Source organism: Glandiceps talaboti, chromosome 12 (genome assembly GCF_964340395.1).
Source record: "Glandiceps talaboti chromosome 12, keGlaTala1.1, whole genome shotgun sequence".
NCBI classification, from domain to species: domain Eukaryota; kingdom Metazoa; phylum Hemichordata; class Enteropneusta; family Spengelidae; genus Glandiceps; species Glandiceps talaboti.
Genome location: NC_135560.1, coordinates 5,008,470 through 5,036,389, shown reverse-complemented (window position 1 = coordinate 5,036,389; position 27,920 = coordinate 5,008,470). Strand labels below are relative to the sequence as shown.

At 36.2% G+C, this 27,920-nt stretch overlaps 1 protein-coding gene across 4 annotated transcripts in view; it reads left to right on the top strand.

The window, feature by feature from the left end:
* LOC144443236 (elongator complex protein 1-like) overlaps positions 1-27,920 on the top strand; it is a 60,253-nt gene that overhangs the window by 16,651 nt on the left and 15,682 nt on the right. For all 4 annotated transcript variants that reach the window (XM_078132653.1, XM_078132652.1, XM_078132655.1 and 1 more), the window contains 10 exons: positions 5,080-5,256; positions 6,706-6,907; positions 8,095-8,251; positions 15,441-15,709; positions 17,723-17,937; positions 18,659-18,890; positions 20,487-20,705; positions 21,689-21,890; positions 22,460-22,584; positions 24,552-24,612. In XM_078132653.1, the coding sequence (XP_077988779.1) occupies positions 5,080-5,256; positions 6,706-6,907; positions 8,095-8,251; positions 15,441-15,709; positions 17,723-17,937; positions 18,659-18,890; positions 20,487-20,705; positions 21,689-21,890; positions 22,460-22,584; positions 24,552-24,612 (1,859 nt within the window). The remainder of the gene's footprint in view (positions 1-5,079; positions 5,257-6,705; positions 6,908-8,094; positions 8,252-15,440; positions 15,710-17,722; positions 17,938-18,658; positions 18,891-20,486; positions 20,706-21,688; positions 21,891-22,459; positions 22,585-24,551; positions 24,613-27,920) is intronic.

Sequence of the window (27,920 nt, the reverse complement as noted above, 5' to 3'; positions counted from 1 at the left end):
GTTATTGATAATTTTGTTTACAACCGCATTCCCAGGAATGATGTCAGACTAATCAACATCGTAATTGAGCAAATTAAATTAAATCAAATCAAATCAAATCAGGTCTGTCATTTAGTAAGACAAGGCTAATTATAGTTCTCTATGATTTAGAAATAGGAACTGTTGAACAATTCAACGTTAGCCTTTCCATTTTTGAAATGTTTTCTTCAAAATAAACATGAAAATTGATAAAAAAAATGAAATCATGTAATGTACTGATTACTCACAGAATATTGTTTCCACATCAACCTTATAGATTTCATTTATTCAGATGATTTTTCAAATAAATTTTCAATAAGCAATCCCATATAAAGACAAATTCTCTTTTTTCTCTGATCACTTGATTTTTTTTTTTATTGAGGGGGGGGGGGGGGGGGGGGGGCTACATACTATCCGTCTGTCTATCCGTGGTCAGCCATATCTCAGACATCCATGACTCAATTTCAACAAACCTGGCACAAATGTCAATCAATATGGAGTACATATGCACATCACTTAATTTCATGACCTTGATGTTTATGACCAAACGTTATATTTGTCCAAAAAATACTTACCAGGGCATATTGCCTCTTATCTCCAAAGCTTTAATACATGCAGACACCATCTACTCTCTATATGAGCTTTCTAATGTGAACTTGATGACATTTGGTGGGGTGGGGGGGGGGGGAGTAGTTCTTACCTTGTATGCCGACTGGTCCAGCAATACCTGGGGCACCAGGTTGACCAGGAGCACCTCTAGTATCTGGCCATGAATTGGAACAAATACTTAAACACTGGTCATCAGTGGTCTGAGTTGTAGACGTCTGTACTAACATTACCAATGTTAAGATGGCTACCAAAGTTTCCATGCTGGAATATCAAAATAGAGACAGTTTTGATTGTGGTATGCCTTCAAGTTCTTCTTCCTGTACAAGCCACCATCAATAATATGAAGATGATGTGTCTTATTTTATGCAATAATGTTTGCAATGTTGGAAAATAACGATTTGTTTTATAGAAGAATTTTAGTGACAGATATACATGAAATTGTAATAGATCCTTAAAATTTCCCAACAAGCTTCTTACAAACATTTCCCATGTATCTGATAATGTAGTTCACTGATTTATATCAGTATGGAAAGCAACTTTATTTTAAGATAGATACAAAATAAAACTACCGTAGTCTTGTTCCATATATTACATTACAAGTCAAGTAGGTAATAGTAGTACCTTACCCTGTAATCAAGATTAAATATTACATGTATTGCCTTGATATTAGGTTATATGCATGAAGGCATGGATACAATCACACGATGTGCAGAGGAATGCTGATGTATCCTTGCACCAAAGGCATATAACCTAATATCAAGGCTATAATATTTTTATTAGATGTCTTCATGAATGTTATTTTCATGCAAGAAATTTCATGTCAGTATCAGTAATTTTAAAAAATGACTTTGCTGCAGTAGTATCGTACTTAATTTGACATCTGGTGGTATAAAAACAATGATGGATTACTATATTTTGGTCTGTTATGTGGTCAACCTCATTTGCATACTTTTGATGGAGAAAAAAAGTTTCTTGTGTCAATCATAATGCAGTTGACACCATGTACAATGTTACTGTAGAGTTTAGGACAGCTTTCAGAGTGATGAGTTCATCATATTCCACACCCGACTTGTACAAAATATCAGTTATTCCCGATATCGGGGATAGTGAGGTAGCATGCTAAATCATCAGATCATTGTGGGAGTGATTATTTTGAAAAGCTAGCTGCTTGTTCAAAAAGCATACACTTCACCAGCAGAATGAACTCTACTGATGGAGTGATTACTTGAACAGAAGTATTGTCGGATTCATGAAAAGTGAGTGTGATTCCAGTGATGACAATGACTCTGAATGATGTTGAACTATTATTGTGTATGTGTCAAATATTGTTGCTTCACATGTAACTATTGATTGCCTGTGTTTGTCCTGGCGTATCGCTTGTGAAATATACTTCACTTTTGATAACATGCATGATTGGGACAATAGGACAATGTTACTTTGATTTCATAAACTATTGCCATGATAATCCCAGACAATTCAAGCTCCTGTACCATATGTTTGACAGTCTAAAACAACAGATACCTGTTAATTTCAAATAATATCATTTTACAAACTCAATCTATGCCATGATTCATGCATCCTAACCAAAAGCAGAAGTTACATGAAATTTGAATACTTTTTTTCCCCAGATTCTCTTGACGTTTTCATTTACCCAAAATAAATCACATCAAACCCATGTTTGAAGTTTTAACCAAACTACCTACATTGTAGTCTAGTTTCCTATATTTATTACGACCTCACTGCAAGAAGTGGAGATGATCGTCGAAAATGTAACATGTGTAGGAAACTAGACTACCTACATAGTGGTTTCCGCATTGTATAAACAAGACAGTGCACCCTGTTATCAATTATATTCCCACTGTGTACAAGCAGTAAAATTGCAAAGGTTAATGGAACTATATGCTATAATACAAAATTAATGATATCTGCAATAATATATAGTCAAATTTCAATTTTCAGTAACACAAACTTATTTTTGTAAACTTGATATAATGTCTTCAACTTCTCTCGTTTTGTGACAGCTGTTTACAGCTGATTTGACAAAATAAAGAACAACAATATTACAGAGATATTTTTGGTTTTCAACTTTGTCTCTACATTTGCTGTAAGAGTGACAGACATTGTTGAAGTTACCCTAAAACTTGGGAGATAATATCAGGAGTAAACACCAGGGTGCACACACTTAGTAGTTGTCTTGTCTGAAAATACTAGTCCCCATGTATTTTTGAATGATATGGCTACTACGATAACATTAGTAAGTAATTCTACTGTGAACGTGTGAATGAGTTCATAGTTGTAATTTGCAGGTATTTACATGGATTCATTGAAACACAAAATTGATGACACACATGTCTTAGAAAAGAAAGCAAGACTTAGTCAAAGAAAAGCAGACAGCTCCTTTTACTGTATAAAGTTGTCTATTCATTCATGCAAATGCATTGACAACTTATGTGTATTAGTATCCAACTGAGATAGATCATAAAATCTTCAAGTACCGTACTTTATTGTACACTTCCCCAAGTGAAGAAACTTGGAGCCTTACTTTGAAACCAATACTAGTAATCTATTAACATCTATGTAAACAATGGGAGGCTAAATCAAATCAGCTATAACCCCCCTGGGATGTATTGAAAAAAAAGAAACTTCTTATTATAAAAAGAACAGTTTTAAATTCTTTAAACTTACCTTTGTGGTTGATATGCTGTGTTTTACCAAGAGATGAGAACTGTTATTGTTACAGTGTGTTTCAACAAGAGATGATCGTAACAAGTTACAACGACTCTGATATCTCCTTTATAATATGGCAATGTGATTTCAGCTCAAACCATTCTTATATAGGGGTATCACATACACAACTTATTTTGGGAATTTTTGTCATTTATTTAAATCCTGTGATTTTGTAATTTATGACCTAAGAAATCACCATTTCCGTGCATTTTTCATAAATACCAATTTCTAGTACGGTATGTGTATGTATATTGCATGCCTACAATGTATACAAAGCTGTCCCCCCCCCCCCCCCTAAAAATAATGGTGAACATATTTTCCTAAACATTGGGACTTTTCAAGATATTGGCAGATGGTAAAGAAATAAAAGTCCTACACATCAACAGTGTATATTATGAATGGAGGGTCAAAATAAGTTTTGAATTAAAAAGTTGGTGAAACTGATAGAGTCTTGGGGATACTTTATACATGTAAGTGTAATTTGGAATCTTTCTCACGCTTGTTTCCTCAGAATAATTTGGCATAATAATTGTCTTGATATTCATTTCCTGAAACTGACACCAAAAGTATTTCATGTTTTTCATGAAGGAACTACGAATAGTACATTTCTCAGGGGGATTTCATGACTTTAATGAGTCTCAAACTGGACTCAAAACAGAACAATATTGAGGTATACACCAAATGGGTTAATTGGAACTATAATTATAATTCATGACTGTTGGTCTCCCACAGCTCTGAGAAAATGTCTAAAGATGGGTGGGTGTGTGTGTGTGGGGGGGGGGGGGAGAATATTGAGGTTCACGTGTATCCCGAATGGGGCATTCTTGCATGTCAGAGTTATTATTTCTACCACTACATTTTGAAATATAGGCTCGTTAAGAACGTTGCCGTAAAACAGGCCGTGGTTTGTGACGATGGAATGGGGCTTAATTTGAACCACATTTCTTGACTTCAGTTTTCCTTGGTATAAAAAAATGACTGAATGATATAATAACATTCTCAGTAATTCAACATCATCTTCACTAATAGTTTACTAATTATTAAACATATTACATTATGACACAAAATACAACAAATCATGCAGCATAAATTAGTATTCTAGTTGTAAAAAAAAACATTTATAAATTAAAATGAATTAGGATATAGATTAATGTTATATTTAACAAAAAATGAATTCACAAAATCAAGCGTACTATATTACTACTCATGTAAGTTAATAACACATAAATTGAACTTTGTAGATCCAACTGTAGAGTAGTGTATATGTATTATGTAGTTATTATATAAAAACACAGCAGGTATGTCAGTATATGTCTTTTATACTCATAAATAAAACTCAGTGTTTTGCTACATAAGGTCAACTTGGCTACATATAATAATTTGTAGATTTAACATGTTTTTGATTTCACAGCTGGCCAGGGCCATTTTTGAGGTTCAGTCATGCTATAGGCATGGTGATTGGCACAGGCATGGTGATATGTGTATGTATGTATGTATGTATGTATGTATGTATGTATGTATGTATGTATGTATGTGTGTGTGTGTGTGTGTGTGTGTGTGTGTGTGTGTGTGTATGTATGTATGTATATGTATGTATGTGTGTGTGTGTGTATGCATGCATACATGTTAATGAGTATATAAATATAAAAATTATAAAAAAAATATATACTATTATTGAAATTCATATAACTTGTTCAGTTTCCTGTAAAATTCTTGTATTAACAGGATAATGAGTGATGAGCAGCCCATTGAATGGAACAAACCTCTCAATTGGGGTCATTTTACTTGGATTACTGAGAACAAAATCCTTGCTGTTACCATGGAAGCCAACTGTTCAGAATCACGCATATATGAACTCCGTCTTGAGAATGCAAAGAGTACAGAAGGTCAACTTGTGGCCAGGTAATGTGTATAATTAGTAATTCAGATGATCAGCTTGTGGCAAGGTAAGGTGTATGATTTGTACCATCAGACGGTCAACTTGTGGCCAGGTGATGTGTATACTTAGTAACTCAGCTTGTGGCCAGGTAATCATGTGTATACTTAGTAATTCAGATGATCAGCATGTGGCCAGGTAATATGCATACTTCGTAATTTAGACAATGAGCTTGAAGCCAGGTAATCTGTATACTTTGTACCATCAGAAGGTCAACTTGTGGCCAGGTAATATGTATACTTAGTAAATCAGATAGTCAATGTTTTGTCAGGTAATGTGTATATTTGAAAAATAATGTAGTCAGAAACTTTAGCTCCGATAGTCTACATCAGATAGTTCAGACGATCTCATATTTGAGTTAATAGGAGCCATCCTTAAATCAATCTGGCTTAGGACACTGATCCGATATATAATTTATAAAACACTCCTGAAAATTGTCTGTAAATTATTCTGTGTGTGAGTACACATTATTCCATGGTATAATAATGTTTTAAAAACAGTATACAGAGGTAGGAGCTAGGTATGTCTAATGTAGATGCACAATAATTTGACAGGGCCAGTCTAGCTTGTTATGGCCAGGTAACATGTTTACCTTATATCAGTAACTATGTAGACCATAGACCCTCCAGGAGACTGTGATTATGTAGACGCAGTAACTATAATTGTAAACATAGAGATATTCTCCCTGTGGCAGCCTCATCTATGTTTCTACAGCATACTTTCAAACATTTGTTTTGTAATTTGTTGCACAGCAACTTTTGTGATGTATAAACCAGAATTACATGATTGTATATTCTTTCAAACACTTAACAGCATGCTTATTTAAGAATTTGGATTGCAAAATCCACAAAAAAAATTCATTATGTAATAAGTTTTACTTAAATGTATGACAATGATGGCCATGCCATGTTACAAGTTAGTTTTTGACACTGCTACATAATGATTATTTGAATAATTGTCTCGTCATCCTGCAAACAGACTGATGTAAAAGACTCTCAGTTTACCGTTTAATAATGGTACAGCCAGTCGGCATAAGTCTCTCAGGAAATTTTGTTAAAAACTTCTCATATTCTTCAAATCATTTTGATTTATTATTCACATTTAGTTTTGTAAAGGAAAGTGATCACCCTACTGTTTCACCATCACTCACTCAACTCACTATTTCACACAAAAGGACACACTTGTGCTTAAAAGAAATTGTTCAAATAAAGCGTGATGAACTACAGGATCCGAGGTTGTGTAAGGTAAAGGTATCTTTGGCCAGGGAATCTGTATACTTGTATCTGAATTGTATTAGTGGCAGTTGTTTTGATGTGTGATATTTTGATAGGACCAGGAACAAATTGTAAAGATTAAAGATGTTTATGGACTGAGTTGAAATTCTTTGAAAACTAACATTTTATTGTCCTTTACAGCTCCTCAACAATAGTGGATGGTAAAGTTTACTGTATCCATAGCAACACAGGAGATAGTGTTGTTATACAATTGATGGATGGCAGTTTATTGCAATTTGACACCACAACTTGTACAGCAACACCCTGGACAATGAAGAGTGGTTTACAAATCAGATTTCCTCAACCATGTGTACAGATGAGTGTTTGTCAGTTTGCAGGTGAGGTAGGTATTACAGCAGTGTGTACAGATAAGTATGTGTCAGTTTGCAGGGGAGGTAGGTATTACAGCAGTGTGTACAGATAAGTATGTGTCAGTTTGCAGGGGAGGTAGGTATTACAGCAGTGTGTACAGATGAGTATGTGTCAGTTTGCAGGGGAGGTAGGTAGTACAGCAATGTGTACAGATGAGTGTTTGTCAGTTTGCAGGGGAGGTAGGTAATACAGCAGTGTGTATAGATGAGTATGTGTCAGTTTGCAGGGGAGGTAGGTAATACAGCAGTGTGTATAGATGAGTGTGTGTCAGTTTGCAGGGGAGGTAGGTATTACAGCAGTGTGTATAGATAAGTATGTGTCAGTTTGCAGGGGAGGTAGGTATTACAGCAGTGTGTACAGATGAGTGTTTGTCAGTTTGCAGGGGAGGTGGGTAGTACAGCAGTGTGTACAGATAAGTATGTGTCAGTTTGCAGGGGAGGTGGGTAGTACAGCAATGTGTACAGATAAGTATGTGTCAGTTTGCAGGGGAGGTGGGTAGTACAGCAGTGTATATAGATGAGTGTGTGTCAGTTTGTAGGGGAGGAAGGTAGTACAGCAATGTGTACAGATAAGTATGTTTCAATTTGCAGGGGAGGTGGGTAGTATAGCAATGTGTACAGCTGGGTGTTTGCCAGTTTGCAAAGGAGGTGGGCATCAGTAAAATGTTATCACTTTGATCGATCTTGTACAGTACAACTGAAATTGTCTTATTAGCTGCTGCAGTCCTGCAGTGATAACATCATGAACAAGGCATAGTTTCTTTATTCAGACTTTATTATGGTCATTGTTGCCACTAAGAAACTACTACTGCTGAGTACCACAGTGGACGTGGCTCATCAACTCATTAATTGCTCTGAGCAAGAGTCCACCATCCATCCCTATAATGATTTCCCCCTCACACCATTCAATTGTATTCAAACTTGGCGCAAAGGTTTGATGCCATTAATGGTCTTGTGAATGTCACTTTGTACCTTAATGTGATTAAACCTATTAACATAAGACATACAAGAATGAATGTTAATGGACTGTGAATTCATAATTACTACACTGAGTATACACAGAGTACTATAGAGCTGTATTTTAAATAATGTTAGATTATTTTTACTTTGGACCATGGTCTATCATTGTAATTTGGCTTCTGTTGATTTTATGTATCAGGAAGCTGTACTTGGTTTGACAGAGAGATATCGACTTTATGTGAATGATACAGAAGTAGCCTCAAACTGTACATCCTTTGCTGTCCATCAAGAATTCCTTCTACTGACAACACATTCACACACTTGTAGGTGTGTTAGTCTTAATAATCCAATCAGTGGTAAGTACCTCACCAGGTGTGTTAGTCTTAATAATCAGTGGTAAGTACCTCACCAGGTGTATTAGTCTTAACAATCCAATCAGTGGTAAGTACCTTACCAAGTGTATTACTCTTAATAATCCAATCAGTGGTAAGCATCTCACCAGGTGTGTTAGTCTAATAATCCAATCAGTGGTAAGTACCTCACCAGGTGTATTAGTCTTAACAATCCAATCAGTGGTAAGTACCTTACCAAGTGTATTACTCTTAATAATCCAATCAGTGGTAAGCATCTCACCAGATGTGTTAGTCTAATAATCCAATCAGTGGTAAGTACCTCACCAGGTGTATTAGTCTTAATAATCCAATCAGTGGTAAGTACCTCACCAGGTGTATTAGTCTTAACAATCCAATCAGTGGTAAGTACCTTACCAAGTGTATTGCTCTTAATAATCCAATCAGTGGTAAGCATCTCACCAGGTGTGTTAGTCTAATAATCCAATCAGTGGTAAGTACCTCACCAGGTGTATTAGTCTTAACAATCCAATCAGTGGTAAGTACCTTACCAAGTGTATTGCTCTTAACCCTTTTTACTCGGCTCGGTAATATACTAAACGCGCGCATGCGTGATAACAGGCAATTTTGTAATACCCCAACATCGTACAAGTTTTTGCGCCTTTAAAAAGCGAAATAGGGGTACCCGCCATTGACCCGCTATTAGTCACCAGGCTAGGGAGTCATATATACTTTCCTTTGCTCATACATATACGAATCTGTTGAGTAATCACATAATCTACGCTGCGAAAATCGAAAAATTCCTCACAGAAATTTAAAAATGGCGACAAGGCGACAACTCCGTATCGATCCACTGCATGATGAAGATGCTTTCTGGGCTTTTTTTGATCGCATTGACATCGGAAATAGCTCAGAAAGTGAAGAAGAAGATGAAGACATCGACCAAGATGGTGGCGAAGATGACATAAACGATCAAGAAAATCAACCACCACCGCCAACACCACCACCACCACCACCACCACCATCGCCACCTCCAAGACGTCAACGGCTGAGACAACAACAAGACCCAAATCCACCGATGGCAGAGTGGCGTGAAAATATAAACGGTAGGCAAGCCCCTATTTACGATCGTGTCAGTGGGCCCACTATAGCTATGCACAACGACAGCCGACCTTTAGATTATTTTAGCATTTTTGTTGACAATATAATTTTACAACTCTTAGTAGACATGACGAATTTGAACGCAGCAAGGAAGAGGGCAAGACACAACGACAGGGGGGCATGGGTAGACATCGACATAATTGAAATGAAAGCCTTTTTAGGATTATGTCTAGCGATGGGTGTCATGAAGTTGCCTACATTAGACCTGTACTGGAGAAGGACAGACAGGCTCTTTTGTTGTAATTTTCCTGAGGTCATGTCAAGAGATCGGTTCCTTCAGATTTATCGTTATTTACATGTCTCCGATGATGACTTACAACAGCCTAGAGGACACCCAAACTATGATAAGCTGTTCAAGATTAGACTATTTTTAGATCTCATAAATGCAAAGTTTTTTGATGCTTATATTCTTTCTCGGGAGGTATCCATCGACGAGTCAATTATACCATTCAAGGGAAGATTATCATTCAAAGTATTCATAAGAAACAAGCCACATCGATTCGGGATAAAGTGTTGGGTTTTATCTGAAGCAGAGACCGGGTACGTCAAGAGGCTTCAGATATATCAAGGTAAATATGTTGTTCATGTTTGTATTGGCATTGTAATTTATTATTGTGTGCACACTTTTATCAAAGTCACATCATGGTACTGGGTACCTATAATTTTTGTTAGTCAATTTATTATGTAAATAATATCAGATTGTAGACACAATGTCTTCATAATATTACTAGGTACAGCTATAATTTTTGTTAGTCAATTTATTATGTAAATAATATCAGATTGTAGACACAATGTCTTCATAATATTACTAGGTACAGCTATAATTTTTGTTAGTCAATTTATTATGTAAATAATATCAGATTGTAGACACAATGTCTTCATAATATTACTAGGTACAGCTATAATTTTTGTTAGTCAATTTATTGTGTAAATAATATCAGATTGTAGACACAATGTCTTCATAATATTACTAGGTACAGCTATAATTTTTGTTAGTCAATTTATTGTGTAAATAATATCAGATTGTAGACACAATGTCTTCATAATATTACTAGGTACAGCTATAATTTTTGTTAGTCAATTTATTGTGTAAATAATATCAGATAGCAGACACACAATGTCTTCAATTTTACCACAGTAAATAAATTATAATTAGTATATTGTCATTGTATTTATTTTGTACACTTCTTATCAAACCCGAATCATGTATGATATGACATGACATACAAATCAGTATACTATTGTATTCAGTCCCTTCCATTTTTGTAAGTTTGTGAGTCATAATAATAGTGAGACAAACATATAGTTTGATGGATAGATCAATTATCATTTCTCATAAAATAAATGTAACATACGTAGGTATTTTTTACTCTATTTCAGTATTTGTATTTTTTCAGGGTTCTATTGTATTGTTAGGTGTGTGGTTTTAGTCACAAAATAATCATCAAATACATGACAAACATTTTGAAATGAAATTGACATTTTTTCTATTTATTATTTATTTCAGGGAAAGAGGGAAACCGACCAGAAGTAGGGCAAGCCAGGCGAGTTGTTTCAGATCTTCTTCAGGGTTTATTTAATTTAGGTCATCATCTGTATACAGACAATTTTTATACAAGTGTCAGGTTAGCTAACGATCTTTACCAACAGGGAACATTGTTGTGTGGGACAGTACGATTCAGTTCTGCACTTCCACAAGACATCAAGCTCGCCAACGTTGATAGGGGCACCATGAGATGGAGGATGGCTGGCCCTGTCCTAGCCACTAGCTGGATGGACAGAAAGCCAGTCTATTTTCTATCAACGATCCATTCACCAGACCATAATGGTGTTCCAGTGACTGTGGATAGACGCCAAGCTGGAGGAACAAGGGAAGTGCCATGTCCACCATTGCTTCCTGACTACAACAAGTATATGGGAGGTGTGGATCTTTGTGACCAGATGATCCAGTATTATGGGTATGGTAGGAGATCAGTTCGCTGGTACCGCCGTGTCCTGTTCTACTGTATAGAAGTGGCCATACTAAATGCGTACATCATCGAAGGCCATGTTACACCTCACATCCGTCAACATCATCGGAAGCGATCCCTTTTGGATTTTCGGATCCAATTGATCAACCAGCTGATCGACCAGTGGCGGGCCAATCGTACTCTACAATCTCCACGTAACAGGGTCACTCAAGAACAACGGTTGGAAGGGCGCCATAGACCAAAGCGTGTGGCTGGTGGAGGAAGACAGTGTGCTGTGTGTACAGAGACCATCAGGCGTTCTGATCGACCAGAAGACATAGCACGAGTCCAGAGTAGACATTTTCCACGATCTGTCTTCAAATGTCAACAATGCAATGTGTTCCTATGCATTCAGGATGTCACAGATGACCGTGATGGTGGCAGGACATGTTTTGACAGGTATCATGACCTTGTGGAATACTGGCGTTGATCAGTAATTCTGTCAAGTGTGGATTCGTTGTCGTTGCAAGTAGTTCTGTCACCTTGCTTGTCTTCTCTGTGTATTAGTGCATTAGAATACATTGCATTGTAAACATTGTTACAACATGACTTACCAGATCCAGTGTCATCCAGTTACCATTTAGCAACCAGTCTACTGCTTTGAAGATCAATGTATCCTTTTGTATGTGTATGTGTCATTTTGCCTATGTACATGTATGTCTGCACTTGTATATAAATTGACAGTATCATGATGATATTATGTTTATTTTTTATTTGCATTAGTTGCTCTCATTTCTTTCTTTCCCAAATATTTAGTTGGTCTAGGCATTGAAAGAATATGGTTTTTTATTAGTTCTGCATGCTGTATCATACACTTGGGTTTTACAGTAGTTATTCATTTGTTACGGTCAAATGATTTTGCTTACACTTTGGTTATCCTTAGATAATTGTAATATTGTTTTTTTATTATCAAATATATTGCTTTAGTAACTCAAAAATAGTACTCCCTGGCAAGTATTTCAGACACTGCCCCCCAAAACGAAAATAATTGTAGACAGCTTGGTATATTTTATTTGATTTTAGAAATATCTCCCTGCAACAAAATTTATACATGATTGATATCGATGTGGCATATTCAATTAGTAATCAAAACAAAATAACTGTTACCCTTCTATCATTTTCAAACAAATTTAGCTGTACATTTGGCAAGACATTATAGATTTCTATTTATAAACGTAAAGTTCATGACACACTGCGCTTCAAACATTTCTATTTTTGTTTACTTCTTAGATAAATTTCAAGATTTAGCGACACGTATGATGTGGCAGTAGTGGTTTCTTTGGATTCAAGTGACAGCAACAGTTTTGATTTAATATTTGTTCTCTTTTCATTTGTTAATTGATGTCTTTGTTGATAGTTGTGTCACTCACGCTTTTCCAGAGATTTTGTCCCGAAATAACAGGGTTTTTCCTCTGGTTTTTAGTGCGGAGTGATGTTTATAAGTTTATGTGATTTTCTGTGTATGAGGAATGTAAGGGACATGAATAAATGTGTTGGTGGGGGCTACACCAACTGTTGTAAATATGATATATGAGTTCTTGTTATCAATTACATGATTGAATGGTATGAAATGTGGAGTAATGCTTTCACTTATATCAAATTATCATATGCAAACTAGATAATTTTTGAGATGAAAATCCATTTCTATATCTCAACCTTTACATATTATAGTAATATTTCCAATTTGCACCTCAGGTTTTTTGATGCTGATGACTTCAATACAATAACAATATTGAAAATTTCTATTCTCACCAGTACAAATTTAAAAGTGTGTGATTCTTTGGTTTCACCATTACAAATTAAAAAAAAATGAGTGAAAAACTCAATAACTTTGTAGTATTGGTGGCCATTTTGAATATTTAATGAGGTCACCTGACCAAAATTTGCATATTTTTGGGACCACTGTCATTTGGTGATTCCAAAAATATATGGTTATGCATGGTCAAACATGGTCAGTTTGGACTCAGGCACTCCTGTAATATGACACTTTCACTTGTTGAATGGTATGCATAACATGTCAAATAACAGTATGTTTACCTTGTACATAATGACTAAAAACAAAGATTTTGAGCCCAAATATTTACATATGCTGTGATATTTGCAGGTCATTCCATAGGTTTATAACATTGAACAATAAAAGTGCAAAAAGAAATAAAGATTTTTTGGTTCCACCATTACAAATTGAAAAAATGAGTGAAAAACTCAATAACTTTGTAGTATTAGTGGCCATTTTGAATATTTAATGAGGTCACCTGACCAAAATTTGCATATTTTTGGGACCACTGTCATTTGGTGATTCCAAAAATATATGGTTATGCATGGTCAAACATGGTCAGTTTGGACTCAGGCACTCCTGTAATATGACACTTTCACTTGTTGAATGGTATGCATAACATATCAAATAACAGTATGTTTACCTTGTACATAATGACTAAAAACAAAGATTTTGAGCCCAAATATTTACATATGCTGTGATATTTGCAGGTCATTCCATAGGTTTATAACATTGAACAATAAAAGTGCAAAAAGAAATAAAGATTTTTTGGTTCCACCATTACAAATTGAAAAAATGAGTGAAAAACTCAATAACTTTGTAGTATTGGTGGCCATTTTGAATATTTAATGAGGTCACCTGACCAAAATTTGCATATTTTTGGGACCACTGTCATTTGGTGATTCCAAAAATATATGGTTATGCATGGTCAAACATGGTCAGTTTGGACTCAGGCACTCCTGTAATATGACACTTTCACTTGTTGAATGGCATGCATAACATATCAAATAACAGTATGTTTACCTTGTACATAATGACTAAAAACAAAGATTTTGAGCCCAAATATTTACATATGCTGTGATATTTGCAGGTCATTCCATAGGTTTATAACATTGAACAATAAAAGTGCAAAAAGAAATAAAGATTTTTTGGTTCCACCATTACAAATTGAAAAAATGAGTGAAAAACTCAATAACTTTGTAGTATTGGCGGCCATTTTGAATATTTAATGAGGTCACATGACCAAAATTTGCATATTTTTGGAAACTGTGATATATATAGATTCCATAAATATATAGTTTTCTTGGGTCATCCTTGGTCAGTTTGGACACCAGGGGTTATGTTACATGATACTTAAACCCAGTTTATACCCTCTCAGGGGCTCAGGGTTCAAAGGGTTAATAATCCAATCAGTGGTAAGCATCTCACCAGGTGTAGTAGTCTAATAATCCAATCAGTGGTAAGTACCTCACCAGGTGTATTAGTCTTAACAATCCAATCAGTGGTAAGTACCTTACCAAGTGTATTGCTCTTAATAATCCAATCAGTGGTAAGCATCTCACCAGGTGTAGTAGTCTAATAATCCAATCAGTAGTAAATACCTCACCATTTAGGCCTATTTAGACACAAACAAGTGTAGTACCTAGGTGTTGTAGGTAGGAAGATTTGTATTGTAACAGAATCACATAGAAACCTTACTTCTTCCCCAAGAACACTTAAACCAAAGCCACCAAGTTGGTTGTTCAATAATCTGTGATGGTCTTATTTGCATGATTTGGGTAATTTTGTATATTCACATAAATCCTTATTTCACTAGAAAACAGAAACACAAAATAAGTAGTGACTAAAATGTCTTCTTGTACATGAACACAATGTACCTTTCTGGTAATTAGTAAAATAAGTAGCGACTAAAATGTCTTTTGTACATGAACACAATGTACCAGTCTGGTAATTAGTTTTTTTTTTGAGAATTAAGTGAAGACTGTAAAATCGCAAACAATTCTAGAAGTGAAAATATCTAGGCTTACAGTACATTCTTATGTGACTTATAATTTGCTGAGATCTTTGTCCGATATGTCTATTTCTGCTACAGGAGTTCCAAATCCCTACCTATCAACCCTCTGGTCTAATAAATAGGAACATTTTATAGTCAAATAAGAATGTAGTGGAAACTGAAGTTATCATCATGGTTCTCTTTGTTCTTCTGTTTTGTCCCTTGCTGATGCCAATATTATAACTTTCGTTTGTTCAGCTCTTGTGTCCCTTAATGATGCCAGTGTATCAGTATTAGATGAAAGCATACGCCGTGTAGAGAGAGGATCAAGAATAGTTGTAGCAGTACCCAATGACACCAAAGTTATCCTACAAATGCCCCGTGGTAACCTAGAAGCCATCCATCCCAGGGCTCTGATGTTGTCAGCTGTCAAGAACCACTTAGAGGCATTGCAGTATAAACAGGCCTTCATAGCCATGAGGAAACATCGTATTAACATGAATCTAATCTATGATCATAACCCAGAGGTAAGTCTTGTAAATAACTGTTTTCAGTAGAAATTTGAAGGAATTTGAAAAAAAAGAATAGCCAAGGTTCTCCCCAGTTGCTGGTTAGTAATTTTAACTTCTTTCATTGGGGGCTTTATAAGACGAGTTATAGGGGTCACTTGAGGGTGGTTAGTAGAAGTTACTCATTAATACAGGGTTCGTACGGTCCTGGAAAACCCTGGAAAACCCTGGAATTTCAAACCCTCCCTGGAAAACCCTGGAAAACCCTGGAAAATGTGCCCTACCCCTGGAAAACCCTGGAAAATGATCATGACCAATCGATCAATTAATATTGACGATCGTCATGTATGTGCTCGAGCCACCCATTCATATGATTCTGAATCTCGTAAATGTAAAATGTCGAAAATATTTTCAAAGTCTTTCGCCACGGTGGTGAATCAAAATTCACGCCGATTAGACCCAGTCAAACGATCGTTCCACGAGACACTTTGCCCCACAGACCGTGCCTATGCGTAGTTGAATGGGCACCGCAGTGTTTGTTTCGATCTTGCATATTGCTACTCCATCTCCCAGTCGCCATTTCAGGGACATGATATTGTAAACAGTCCCGGCCAGGGGTAACATTGACAGTAGGTCTGTTAACAAGATTATCGTAACATTGTAGCGAGTATCAAAGCATCATCAACCACGACTAGAAATTGTTACAAGTTCGGCGCACGAGTCCGACATACTACTACTAGAAACTCAGGCATGGCAATACTACGGCCTAGGGAAGTGCAGTTGAATTTCCGGGTTGTGAAAGTACGGTTTTGTCATTTATGTCGTCGATAAATGGGTATTTGTGTTACATGTTCTAAAAGAATAAACTACTGTTTTATGTTTTCGGTACAGTAACATTCGTCAGTGGTCAAGTTAAGTTGAGAAATCGCGATGTTCCGCAACTCGTGGCATCAGGACATAAACATCGAGACGCAAGCGATGAATGTATTCAGTTATTCATAGCTCGAAATTTCGTAACGTAAATGACGTTTTCATTCAAAATTTTGAAGAAAAAAATTATTTATTTTTCTGTATATGTCTGAATTAGACTGACGAATGCTGCGACTCAATCTTACACGATCAGTGTACCAGCTTGACGAAACGGCTACTTAGGGGAGAACCATTTGATTTCGGGGGGGGGGGGGGGTATGGAGGAAGTAGGTACGGGAGCAATTTTTTTTCCAGTCAGAGTGACAGCAATTTTTTCTTTCTACTGTCAGTCCTGCATCAATTTTTTTTTTCAAATGGAGTAGCACTGCAAATTTTTTTTTAATTAGTCATTACTTTAGTGTCAACACCCCTGGAAAATGGCCAAAATCAATATGAATACCCCTGGAAAACTGACGAAAAACCCCTGGAAAGTCCTGGAATTTTGTTTTGCTTTAAGTGTACGAACCCTGTTAATAATTAATAGGTAAAGTAGCCAAAGTAAAGATTGTCCATTAAAACCAACAAGAGAACGGTTAAAATTAACTTAGAAAAAAACCACAACACCACCTTTCCAAATCATTACTTTATTACATGACATCTTGTAGGGATAAAAGTAAAAAAAAAGAAGTAAAAAAAAAACAATAAATAAATAAATAAATATTTGTGTAAACAAATACAAAGGCTTTTTCGAATCCCTGTGGCCTAACTATACAATGTATAATCTGATAACTGACCTAGTTACTAAAAAAACAAAAGATTGTATAGTTTGGCCACTAGGAGTGCTGTTACTAAAATGAAAAAAGAGTGTATAGCCAACCAGTGCCAGGGATTTTCATGATCAAACTTGTTCATAAATAAGTAGCTCATGGTAATGGTTTGCAATCTGAGTATTTAAATTCTTGGTATCTATCTGACAAGTATTGAAATATAAATGGTATATGATTCTACATGAATGAACAAAACACTGTATGAGTGACATATAAAGAGTTTCTGTGACTTTTCACTCTGAAATTACATCAGAATTCTTAATTCAAATATGTTTTGTTTTATCTACACCATTAGGTCTTCATAAACAATGTTGATAAATTTGTACATCAGTTGGATGATATAAATCACTTCAATTTATTCCTGGCTGATCTGAAAGCGGAAGACGTGACGATGTCAATGTATAGTGCTGCTTATCCCAAGACTAGACAGAGTACCATTATATTGACTGACAAGGTGGATTTAGTGTGTGACAGTGTGAGGGCAGCCTTGCAGGAAATCAACCAATCAAAGTATGTATAACATTTTGTGGCAGTAATGGTAGACTTACTGGTAATCAACCAATCAAAGTATGTGTATCATTTTGTGAGGGTAGCCTTGCATCAAATCCTCCAATCAAAGTAATTGTATACTATTGTATGAATGTGTGATGGCTGCCTTGCAACAAAGGAACCAATCAAATAATGCATAGCATTGTGTGAATATAAGGGTAGCCTTGCTGGAAATCAACCAATCAAAGTTTATGTAACATTGTGTGACAGTGTGAGGGCAACCTTGCAACAAAGCAACCAATCAAATTATATGTAACATTGTGTGAGGACAGCCTTGCTTGAAATCAACCAATCAAAGCATGCATAGCATTGTGTGACAGTGTGTGACAGTGCAACAAAGGAACCAATCAAAGTTTATATAGAATTATGGGGGCTGTATGGTAGCCTGGAAACCTACCAATCAAAGTATGTTGAGCATTGTGTGAGGGCAAATTAAAGCAACTCACCCATTTTGTTGTTGTTTATAAACTGAGGCATCCAAATGTGATGAATGTAATGAGAGTTGTAAAAAACTAATAAATAAAATGATTTTAAAACGTTTGTCTGAGTGTTCATGAGATGCTAGTACACATACTACACATTGGACTTGATAACAGTTATCTGAGTGTTTATGCAATGTACAGTATTGTATGAACACCAAGTCATGTACCATTGATTGAACACATTCTGTGTTGTATTACAGGTATTTCTTATCAATTATTACAACTCTTATCAAGAAAACTAAACCTGAACTAGAAGCAGCTCTACTAAAGATAAAAATGTTAAAAGACAACCCATCCACAGACAACAGCTGTAGTGCTGATGAAGCTTTGAAATATGTCTTCTATATGGTAGATGTCAATGACCTTTACAGTGTTGCCTTGGGAACCTATAACTTTGATTTGGTTGTCATGGTAGCTGAGAAGTCACAAATGGTAAGAAACCCATGGTGCTTACATTACATCCTGTGCTGGTTTGTTCATCTATCTGACCAGATGGTTGTCATAGTAACCTCTGTAGATGAGGGATGTTGGTCTCTCTATATCTGAAAGAAAGATGCTTGTTGATTTAAAGTCATCAACATTCAGATTTCTCAATATCAACATTCTTGAAAATGACACATTTGGTGACTTTTACCTATAGTGTAATCTAAGCTTTCAGCTTAAAAGTAGACATAAAGTAAAAGTACAGTAACCCCAGCTGTATAATTGGGTACCTGGTAGACTAGAGGTTGCAATGTGAATGCTTTAATCCTATGTACTTATAAAAGCTGCAATGGATTGCATACACCCCTGGTCATGCTACCTGGCTGCGCTCGGTCGCACAATGTAACTGCGACCTATTTGTAAATTGCTACTTGCATGACAAGTATAAAAAACTGGAAATTTAGCTAGGGGCAGTGTCCATCGCACAGACAGGTAGTACAACTCATTGTATGATCAGATTGCAGATATCATTTTAGAATTTGTGCGAGTCACACATCCAAGTTGCAGATACTGATAGCCTTTTCTAGATACCGTTAAATACCTCCCCACTTGTGTTAATTACCCAATTATCCAAACAATAGTTGTAGTTTGTGTCTGTCTTTGTAAGTTGAAAGCTTGGTTTCCGCAGTTGTAGAAACATTGTTTACTCGCAAGTGAACTGAGGGCTAGCTCAAAGAAATGAAGCTTAAATAGTACCTAACAAGTAACCATTCTTTTTATCTGAGAGATTGAATGAATCTAGTATATAATAGTTCCTATACAGTATCGTTACCATTTACACCTCCACTCACAGTATAGTTCCTATACAGTATCATTACCACTTACACCTCCACTCACAGTCTAGTTCCTATACAGTATCGTTACTATTTACACCTCCACTCACAGTATAGTTCCTATACAGTATCATTACCATTTACACCTCCACTCACAGTCTAGTTCCTATACAGTATCATTACCATTTACACCTCCACTCACAGTCTAGTTCCTATACAGTATCATTACCATTTACACCTCCACTCACACTCACAGTCTAGTTCCTATACAGTATCGTTACCATTTACACCTCCACTCACAGTCTAGTTCCTATACAGTATCGTTACCATTCACACCTCCACTCACAGTCTAGTTCCTATACAGTATCGTTACCATTTACACCTCCACTCACAGTATAGTCAAAGTCATTACTCTAGAAGTCCTGAGATGCATGAGATGCAATTTAAAATTCATCCACAGCCACCCACACAGTCATTAACATCATGTCTTTTTTAATCAATCACAAAATTCTAGCCAATAACACAGTCCCTCATAAATTTGTCAGCTCAGGATGCTAACTTTAAATAGACACTGTTTACTATCACTATAACGGTTGGGGTTCACTGATTGGATGAACAATTTTGTGTGCTGATAGATGGACTTTGACCAGATGTGGTTTAGTTAGAAACAATGTTGGAGATGATCCAGACTAGCATGAATCATTCCCCACATCTACTTTTGACAGATTACATGAAAACTCTCACTCTACCATGTCTTTTTATTTGTCTGCAGGACCCTAAGGAATATTTGCCATTTTTAAACAAATTGAGAAAAATGGAGAGCAATTATCAGAAGTATAATATTGATAAACATTTGAAGAGATTCAGCCAAGCTTTAGTCCATATCAGTAAATGTGGAGAACATTGGGAGGAGTGTGTACAACTGATAGAACAGCAAGAGATGTTTGTAGAAGCCTTGCAACTATTTGAGATCCAATCTATGCAATATAAGGTAGGCTAATCGTGTGTATGTAGATTCTCACACAGATATGCAATTGCCATTGTACGATGTGCAAGCCAAGTTATTGTCATTGAACAAAAAATATGGCTTTTATACCCTTGCTGTTTGACTTCATGTCAACCCACACCTACATCACTGGCTCTGCCAGGCTTGAAATTCATATATGAGTCCAATCTGATTAAAATCCGATGTAGATGTCGGCTAATCGTTCATTGCTATTTTACCTTTGTTATTTTGCCTGAATTGACCTTCTTGGTACATGTGTATATTTTTAGCCTGATCGCCTCCTCTACATCTGAACTGGCGCACATGCAAACGAATTTCTGCTCAGTGAGACACACAGCCAATCAGGTTGCGTCTTACTTGTCATGGGCATACATGTACGCATTGAATATCAACAAACATGTAACTGTAAAACTGAAATCAACTTAAAATGAATGTTCATGGACTCTGAGTTCATACTTAGTAATGACAATTTCTACTGACTGTGAGTAGGAATTTTATTACTAAATATAATGAATTTATTCTCCAATATTTTCTGTATTCATCCAGAAAGTATTCATGACGTGAGTTTTGTTACTACGTACTAGTCTGTATCCCTGGCAACCAAAAAATAGGTACAATGGGTTGTAGTGTTTGTCATACTGTAAATTTGAGCTTTTTCAGTTGAAAGTATTTTTGTGCCAAAATAAATCAGTATGTAAATGGAATTATTATTGTTGCAAGTAAATTCTGAACAACCACAGGTAATAAATACAAATTTATTTAAAATCAATATACATTTCCTCAAAAAAAGGGATTTGGCTATAAGTACACTGTAGTCGACAATTTTATCATCAGCCAAAATATAGTTAAGCCTAAATGTGAGACATTGTCTTTCTGATAACATTTTTTGTAAATACTTGCACAATACTTCATCAGTACACATCTGTGTAAGATTGTGATGGCCATTACACTTTGTTACTTTTTTTCAGACTATTGGTCAAATGTATGCAGAACATCTGTTTGGTTTACGCCACTATGAAGAGGCTGCCATTATGTATGCTAAATGCAACCAGGACGAAGAAGCCCTAGAAATGTATGTAAAATGTGGCAATTGGAGACAATCTATGTGCGTAGCCATCAAGTTAGAGCAGTCAAGTGACCAGCTAGCACAGTTGGCTAGAAAGTTGGCAAGTAAGTTATCTTTATATCTAAATCACAATAAAATTACCTAGCAACCGTGGCCACAAACATAGCAACAGCATCATGAGATTTCATAGCATTTCTAATCATAGCAAATTACCAAGCAACCATGGCCACAAACATAGCAACAGCATCATGAGATTTCATAGCATTTGTAATCACAACAGAATTACCTTGCAGCCATGGCAACGTTACAGTATCATGATATTTCATGGAATTCTTAATCTCAACAAAATTACCTAGCAACCATGGTCACAAACATACCAACAGTATCATGAGATTTCATAGGATTTGTAATCACAACAAAATTACCTAGCAACCATGGTCAGAAACATAGCAACAGTATTATGTGATTTCATAGGATTTGTAATCACAACAAAATTACCTAGCAACCATGGTCAGAAACATAGCAACAGGATTATGAGATTTCATGGGATTTATTATTATAATATGTTTTGATGTTTAGTTTGAAGAATATTGTCAGTGTGAAACAATAGTGATCACCAAGAACCATAAAGTTATAGATTTTGTCCCTTTGTGAACACTTCTCTATATTTCAGGTAATCTTCATTCACATCGTCAGTATGAAGATGCTGCCTATTTATTAGAATATTACGTCAATGATGTGGAAGAAGCTATTGTTACATTGATTGAAGGAAGTTTGTGGCAGCAAGCAGTGCTAGTAGTATGTACTTATCTATATACCTCCTTTGATTCAATTGATTGAAAACAAAGTTGTGTTTTTACTTGTTGACTTCGTAGAATGATAGTTATAGTTGGAGATGGAAATAGTAATACCGATAGTCTGCTAACATCTACTATAAGGATAGTTATAGTTGGAGATGGAAATAGTAGTACCGATAGTCTGCTAACATCTACTATAAGGAGAGTTATAGTTGGAGATGGAAATACTAGTACCGATAGTCTGCTAACATCTACTATAAGGAGAGTTATAGTTGGAGATGGAAATAGTAGTACCGATAGTCTGCTAACATCTACTATAAGGATAGTTATAGTTGGAGATGGAAATAGTAGTACCGATAGTCTGCTAACATCTACTATAAGGAGAGTTATAGTTGGAGATGGAAATACTAGTACCGATAGTCTGCTAACATCTACTATAAGGATAGTTATAGTTGGAGATGGAAATAGTAATACCGATAGTCTGCTAACATCTACTATAAGGATAGTTATAGTTGGAGATGGAAATAGTAGTACCGATAGTCTGCTAACATCTACTATAAGGATAGCGATAGTTGGAGATGGAAATAGTAGTACCGATAGTCTGCTAACATCTACTATAAGGATAGCGATAGTTGGAGATGGAAATAGTAATACCAGTAGTCTGCTAACATCTACTATAAGGATAGCGATAGTTGGAGATGGAAATAGTAGTACCGATAGTCTGCTAACATCTACTATAAGGATAGCGATAGTTGGAGATGGAAATAGTAATACCGATAGTCTGCTAACATCTACTATAAGGATAGCGATAGTTGGAGATGGAAATAGTAATACCGATAGTCTGCTAACTTCTACTATAAGGATAGCGATAGTTGGAGATGGAAATAGTAATACCGATAGTCTGCTAACATCTACTATAAGGATAGTTATAGTTGGAGATGGAAATAGTAGTACCGATAGTCTGCTAACATCTACTATAAGGATAGCGATAGTTGGAGATGGAAATAGTAATACCAGTATTCTGCTAACATCTACTATAAGGATAGTTATAGTTGGAGATGGAAATAGTAGTACCGATAGTCTGCTAACATCTACTATAAGGATAGCGATAGTTGGAGATGGAAATAGTAATACCAGTATTCTGCTAACATCTACTATAAGGATAGTTATAGTTGGAGATGGAAATAGTAGTACCGATAGTCTGCTAACATCTACTATACGTCAGGTCAGATGTGCATGACAAGGACAGTATTACAGTCATAAAATGTTATTATCAAATTTGACCAAAAATGGTTCTCTTTGTCAAATAAAATCCATAATTGATACAACAAATCAATAACTGTACCAGATTTAGATTCAATCTATGAGTATAATCATATTACTCCTTGAGTTGTAGTATCAAATTTTGTAATAAAAGCAGTCTTTGCCACTGACAGCCCTGCCCATATCACAGACATTGTATAATGCCTCACATGCTAAGTTTTAAATTGAAATACATTGGAAATTATAATCATGTTCAGTTCCATTGATATTTGATTCAACCAAGAAACATAAACAAAAAACTTAGATAAGTAGTGTCTGTGATATCAATAACAGTTGGTGGGTGCAACCAGAGCTATACTATAAGCTTGAGCTGGGTGATTTGAATTCTGTGCCCACAGTGTTTAATATACAGTAGATCTGGTTGCACCCACCCATCACAGTTTATTACTGACACTTACAGGTTACTTATTTGATATTTCATGATTAAATGTAGCTCTTATCAAACCTGTATGATCATTGAAACTGAATGCAATTATACTTTCTGCGGTACGTTTCTTGAAAATCTTAAGAACTGTTTGAATGTCATTAGTATCGACAAACAGAGTCTAGAGCAGCTCGTACATGTCAATTAAGATTGTACAATAAAAACAGGTGTGATGTTACCATGGTAACTGATGAATGATATTCTCTATTTTTTGAAAACAGATATACAGACACAAAAGACTAGACTTCATTGAAACCAATTTAAGGCCAGGTTTACTTCAAAGTAAGTGACAGTTATATGAACTTTTTAACAAACATTTAGGATTGGTCACCATGGTTACCGAGAATAATTACAATTGATCAGACAGCAAATGTGTGACTATAACTAATTTGTCAGTGAGTTGTGTATGAAGTTGTACAGAATTTTAAATCCAGTCTAGTTCATACACTTATCTGAAAATCTATTTTAGAAGCACAAAGTGGTCTGCTGTCAGAATAAATTAAGTTACTGATTAGTATGTGGTTTGTGTAGATATTTTCTACTCCACTTTAGAATATGTACTGCAGAGTATGAATTGTTCTGGAATGCTAACAGAACTCTTGAATCAGCTGGGTTCATTGGGTCAGATGTAAGAGGCATGGTTAAAAATCAACATCAGGTGCATGCTTTCAGTTGACCTTGACATTCAGGGTCATTTATCAAAATCAAACTGTTTCATGCATACTGGTATTTAATTGTAACCACTTATGTTTTTGGTATATTAAATAAAGACCAGATTTAAACTGAATGCCTTCCGTATAAGGGCAAAGTTTTGAGATTGTCGTTCCTACAGACAATTATTGGAATACAACAGAACATATGCAATAAGTTATTTTTTTCTCATTGATTGCTGTTTGTCCATTGCTAATGGATTTAGTCAGTTCTGATTGTAACTACTGTCTAAATCTCGATGTGCAGTGTGACCTGTGAAATTTGAATATGACCCATCGTATACAAAACGTTTCAACAGTTTCATGTGACCATGACCATTTCCTGATGTGGTGAGCACGTCTTGGGTAGTTTAGAAACTATTTGATATTATCATTACTTATCCACGTGATTTGTTACTTATAAACAGACGTGGTTAGGCAGGGTTTCCCTTGATAGCACGGCCATTGCGGTGAAGCATCTTCCCTCACGAGCGAAGCAATGATTAAATTGACCACATCGGTGGACAGTAGTCTATGCTGAAAACTTCACGTGGATAAATTCATACTGCTACGTCACCATTTCATTCTCACTAAAACTGAAACTTTTTCAAGCTTCGTTACGGGATCGAACGCATTATGTGAATTTACAGTTCAATACATGCTCTTTGAAGCTTAATCTGAGGTGAACGCGGTTCATATACGTAAGGCATCGTTCAAGAATAAACGATTATTTTGGTGTATACTGAGTTAGCAGTTCTCATCAGCGACACAAAATTTGTATCAAACTTTTACCACTGTGTCTCACGATGTGTTCATGTACATGTATTTACATTTGTAATGTATTTAGTGTACACCTGAAAGACATGTAGTGACTGTGTGCATGCAAATTTGGAAAAGACGCACTGTAATGGGATTTTGACGCTAATTTTGCCAGGAACGCGTCCCAGGGACGCATTAAAAAAAAAAAAGCTACCGCGACCTCTGATCTAACATTTTAGTTGAAACAAAAGTCATCATCAAAACATGCAAAGCTGTACAATTACTTACCCAATGCTTTGTATACCACTGACAAGGTTGGCATGAAGGTCGTGCGATGTGCTGGTAACCTGACAATGCATGCACGACTAACCAGCTAATGACCACCGAGTGCAGCCTTTAATTTCCTTGGCATACATGTATGCGACATGTGTGATGGGTTATGTACAATACCGAAAACCCTTAATTACGTAAATTGCTCATTAATTTTCATGGCATGTTGACCAAAATCTTATCAGTTCTTGCTATTATCCTACGAAACATGTCTATCAAATTTACTTCGAATTGATGCAGCCGTTTTTTCAAAAATGATGACACAGACACACACACACACATACACATACACACACAACACACACAACACACACACACACACACACACACACACACACACACACACGCACACGCACACACACACACACACACACACACACACACACACACACACACACACTGACATTTCTGCCCCTAAAGTATCTCCTTCCTTACGGAAGGAAAAAAAGGGAAATACAATCAGGCATATATTTCATTAGTCACACAGTAGTAAAGTTTTTGAGGGGTCTGTGTGTTCTACAAAGACTTGTCATTGGTTCTTTGGATCATATGTAAGAGGCATTTCTATTGGTTCTTTGCATCAGTTGTAAGGGGCTTTTCATTGATTCATTCCATCAGATGTTATGAACATTTTAATTCATTGATTGGATGAATTTTACATTTTCATTGGTGCATTAAATCATCTGCAACAGGCATTTGGATTGGTCCATAATAATAATAATGATCTTTATTTATACTGGATAGTTTTTTAAGTATATAAACAATTGTTTCCCAAGAAGTCCAGTGAGGGCCATCCATCATGGGTTCAGTGTTAATGCAGGAGGAACCCGGAGTACCCGGGGAAAACCTGCATTGTTCGGTATAGTCAAACTGAACGACACCCTACTTACTTACAGCGCAGTAAATTTAATCAAACCCTGAATTGGTCGAACCCTGACCACAGTGGTAAGAGGCAAGTGGTTTGGCCACCGACAACCCCTTGTATTTTCAAATGAGAGTGTAAGAATTAGTGTGCATTCATTGCATGGTTTGTTTAGAAAGAAACTCTACAACTACTTCATAGTCACAGCCTACAACATCACTGTCACAGCCTACAAAATCACTGTCACAGTCTACAACATCACTGTCACAGCCTACAGCATCACTGTCACAGTCTACAAAATCACTGTCACAGTCTACAACATCACTGTCACAGTCTACAACATCACTGTCACAGCCTATAACATCACTGTCACAGTCTACAAAATCACTGTCATAGTCTACAACATCACTGTCACAGCCTACTGCATCACTGTCACAGCCTACAGCATCACTGTCACAGCCTACAGCATCACTGTCACAGTCTACAGCATCACTGTCACAGCCTACAGCATCACTCACAGCCTATAACATCACTGTCACAGCCTACATCACTGTCACAGCCTACATCACTGTCACAGCCTACAACATCACTGTCACAGCCTACAGTGTCATCATCACAGCCTACAACATCACTGTCACAGCCTATAACATCATTGTCACAGCCTACATCACTGTCACAGCCTACAACATCACTGCCACAGCCTACAGCATCACTGTCACAGCCTACAACATTACTGTCACAGCCTACATCACTGTCACAGCCTACGGCATCACTGTCACAGCCTACATCACCGTCACAGCCTACAATATCACTGTCACAGCCTACATCACCGTCACAGCCTACAATATCACTGTCACAGCCTACATCACCGTCACAGCCCTTTAAACACAGCCTATACAACATCATTGTCACAGCCCTTTAAACACATAGTTTCATATTAATACATACTC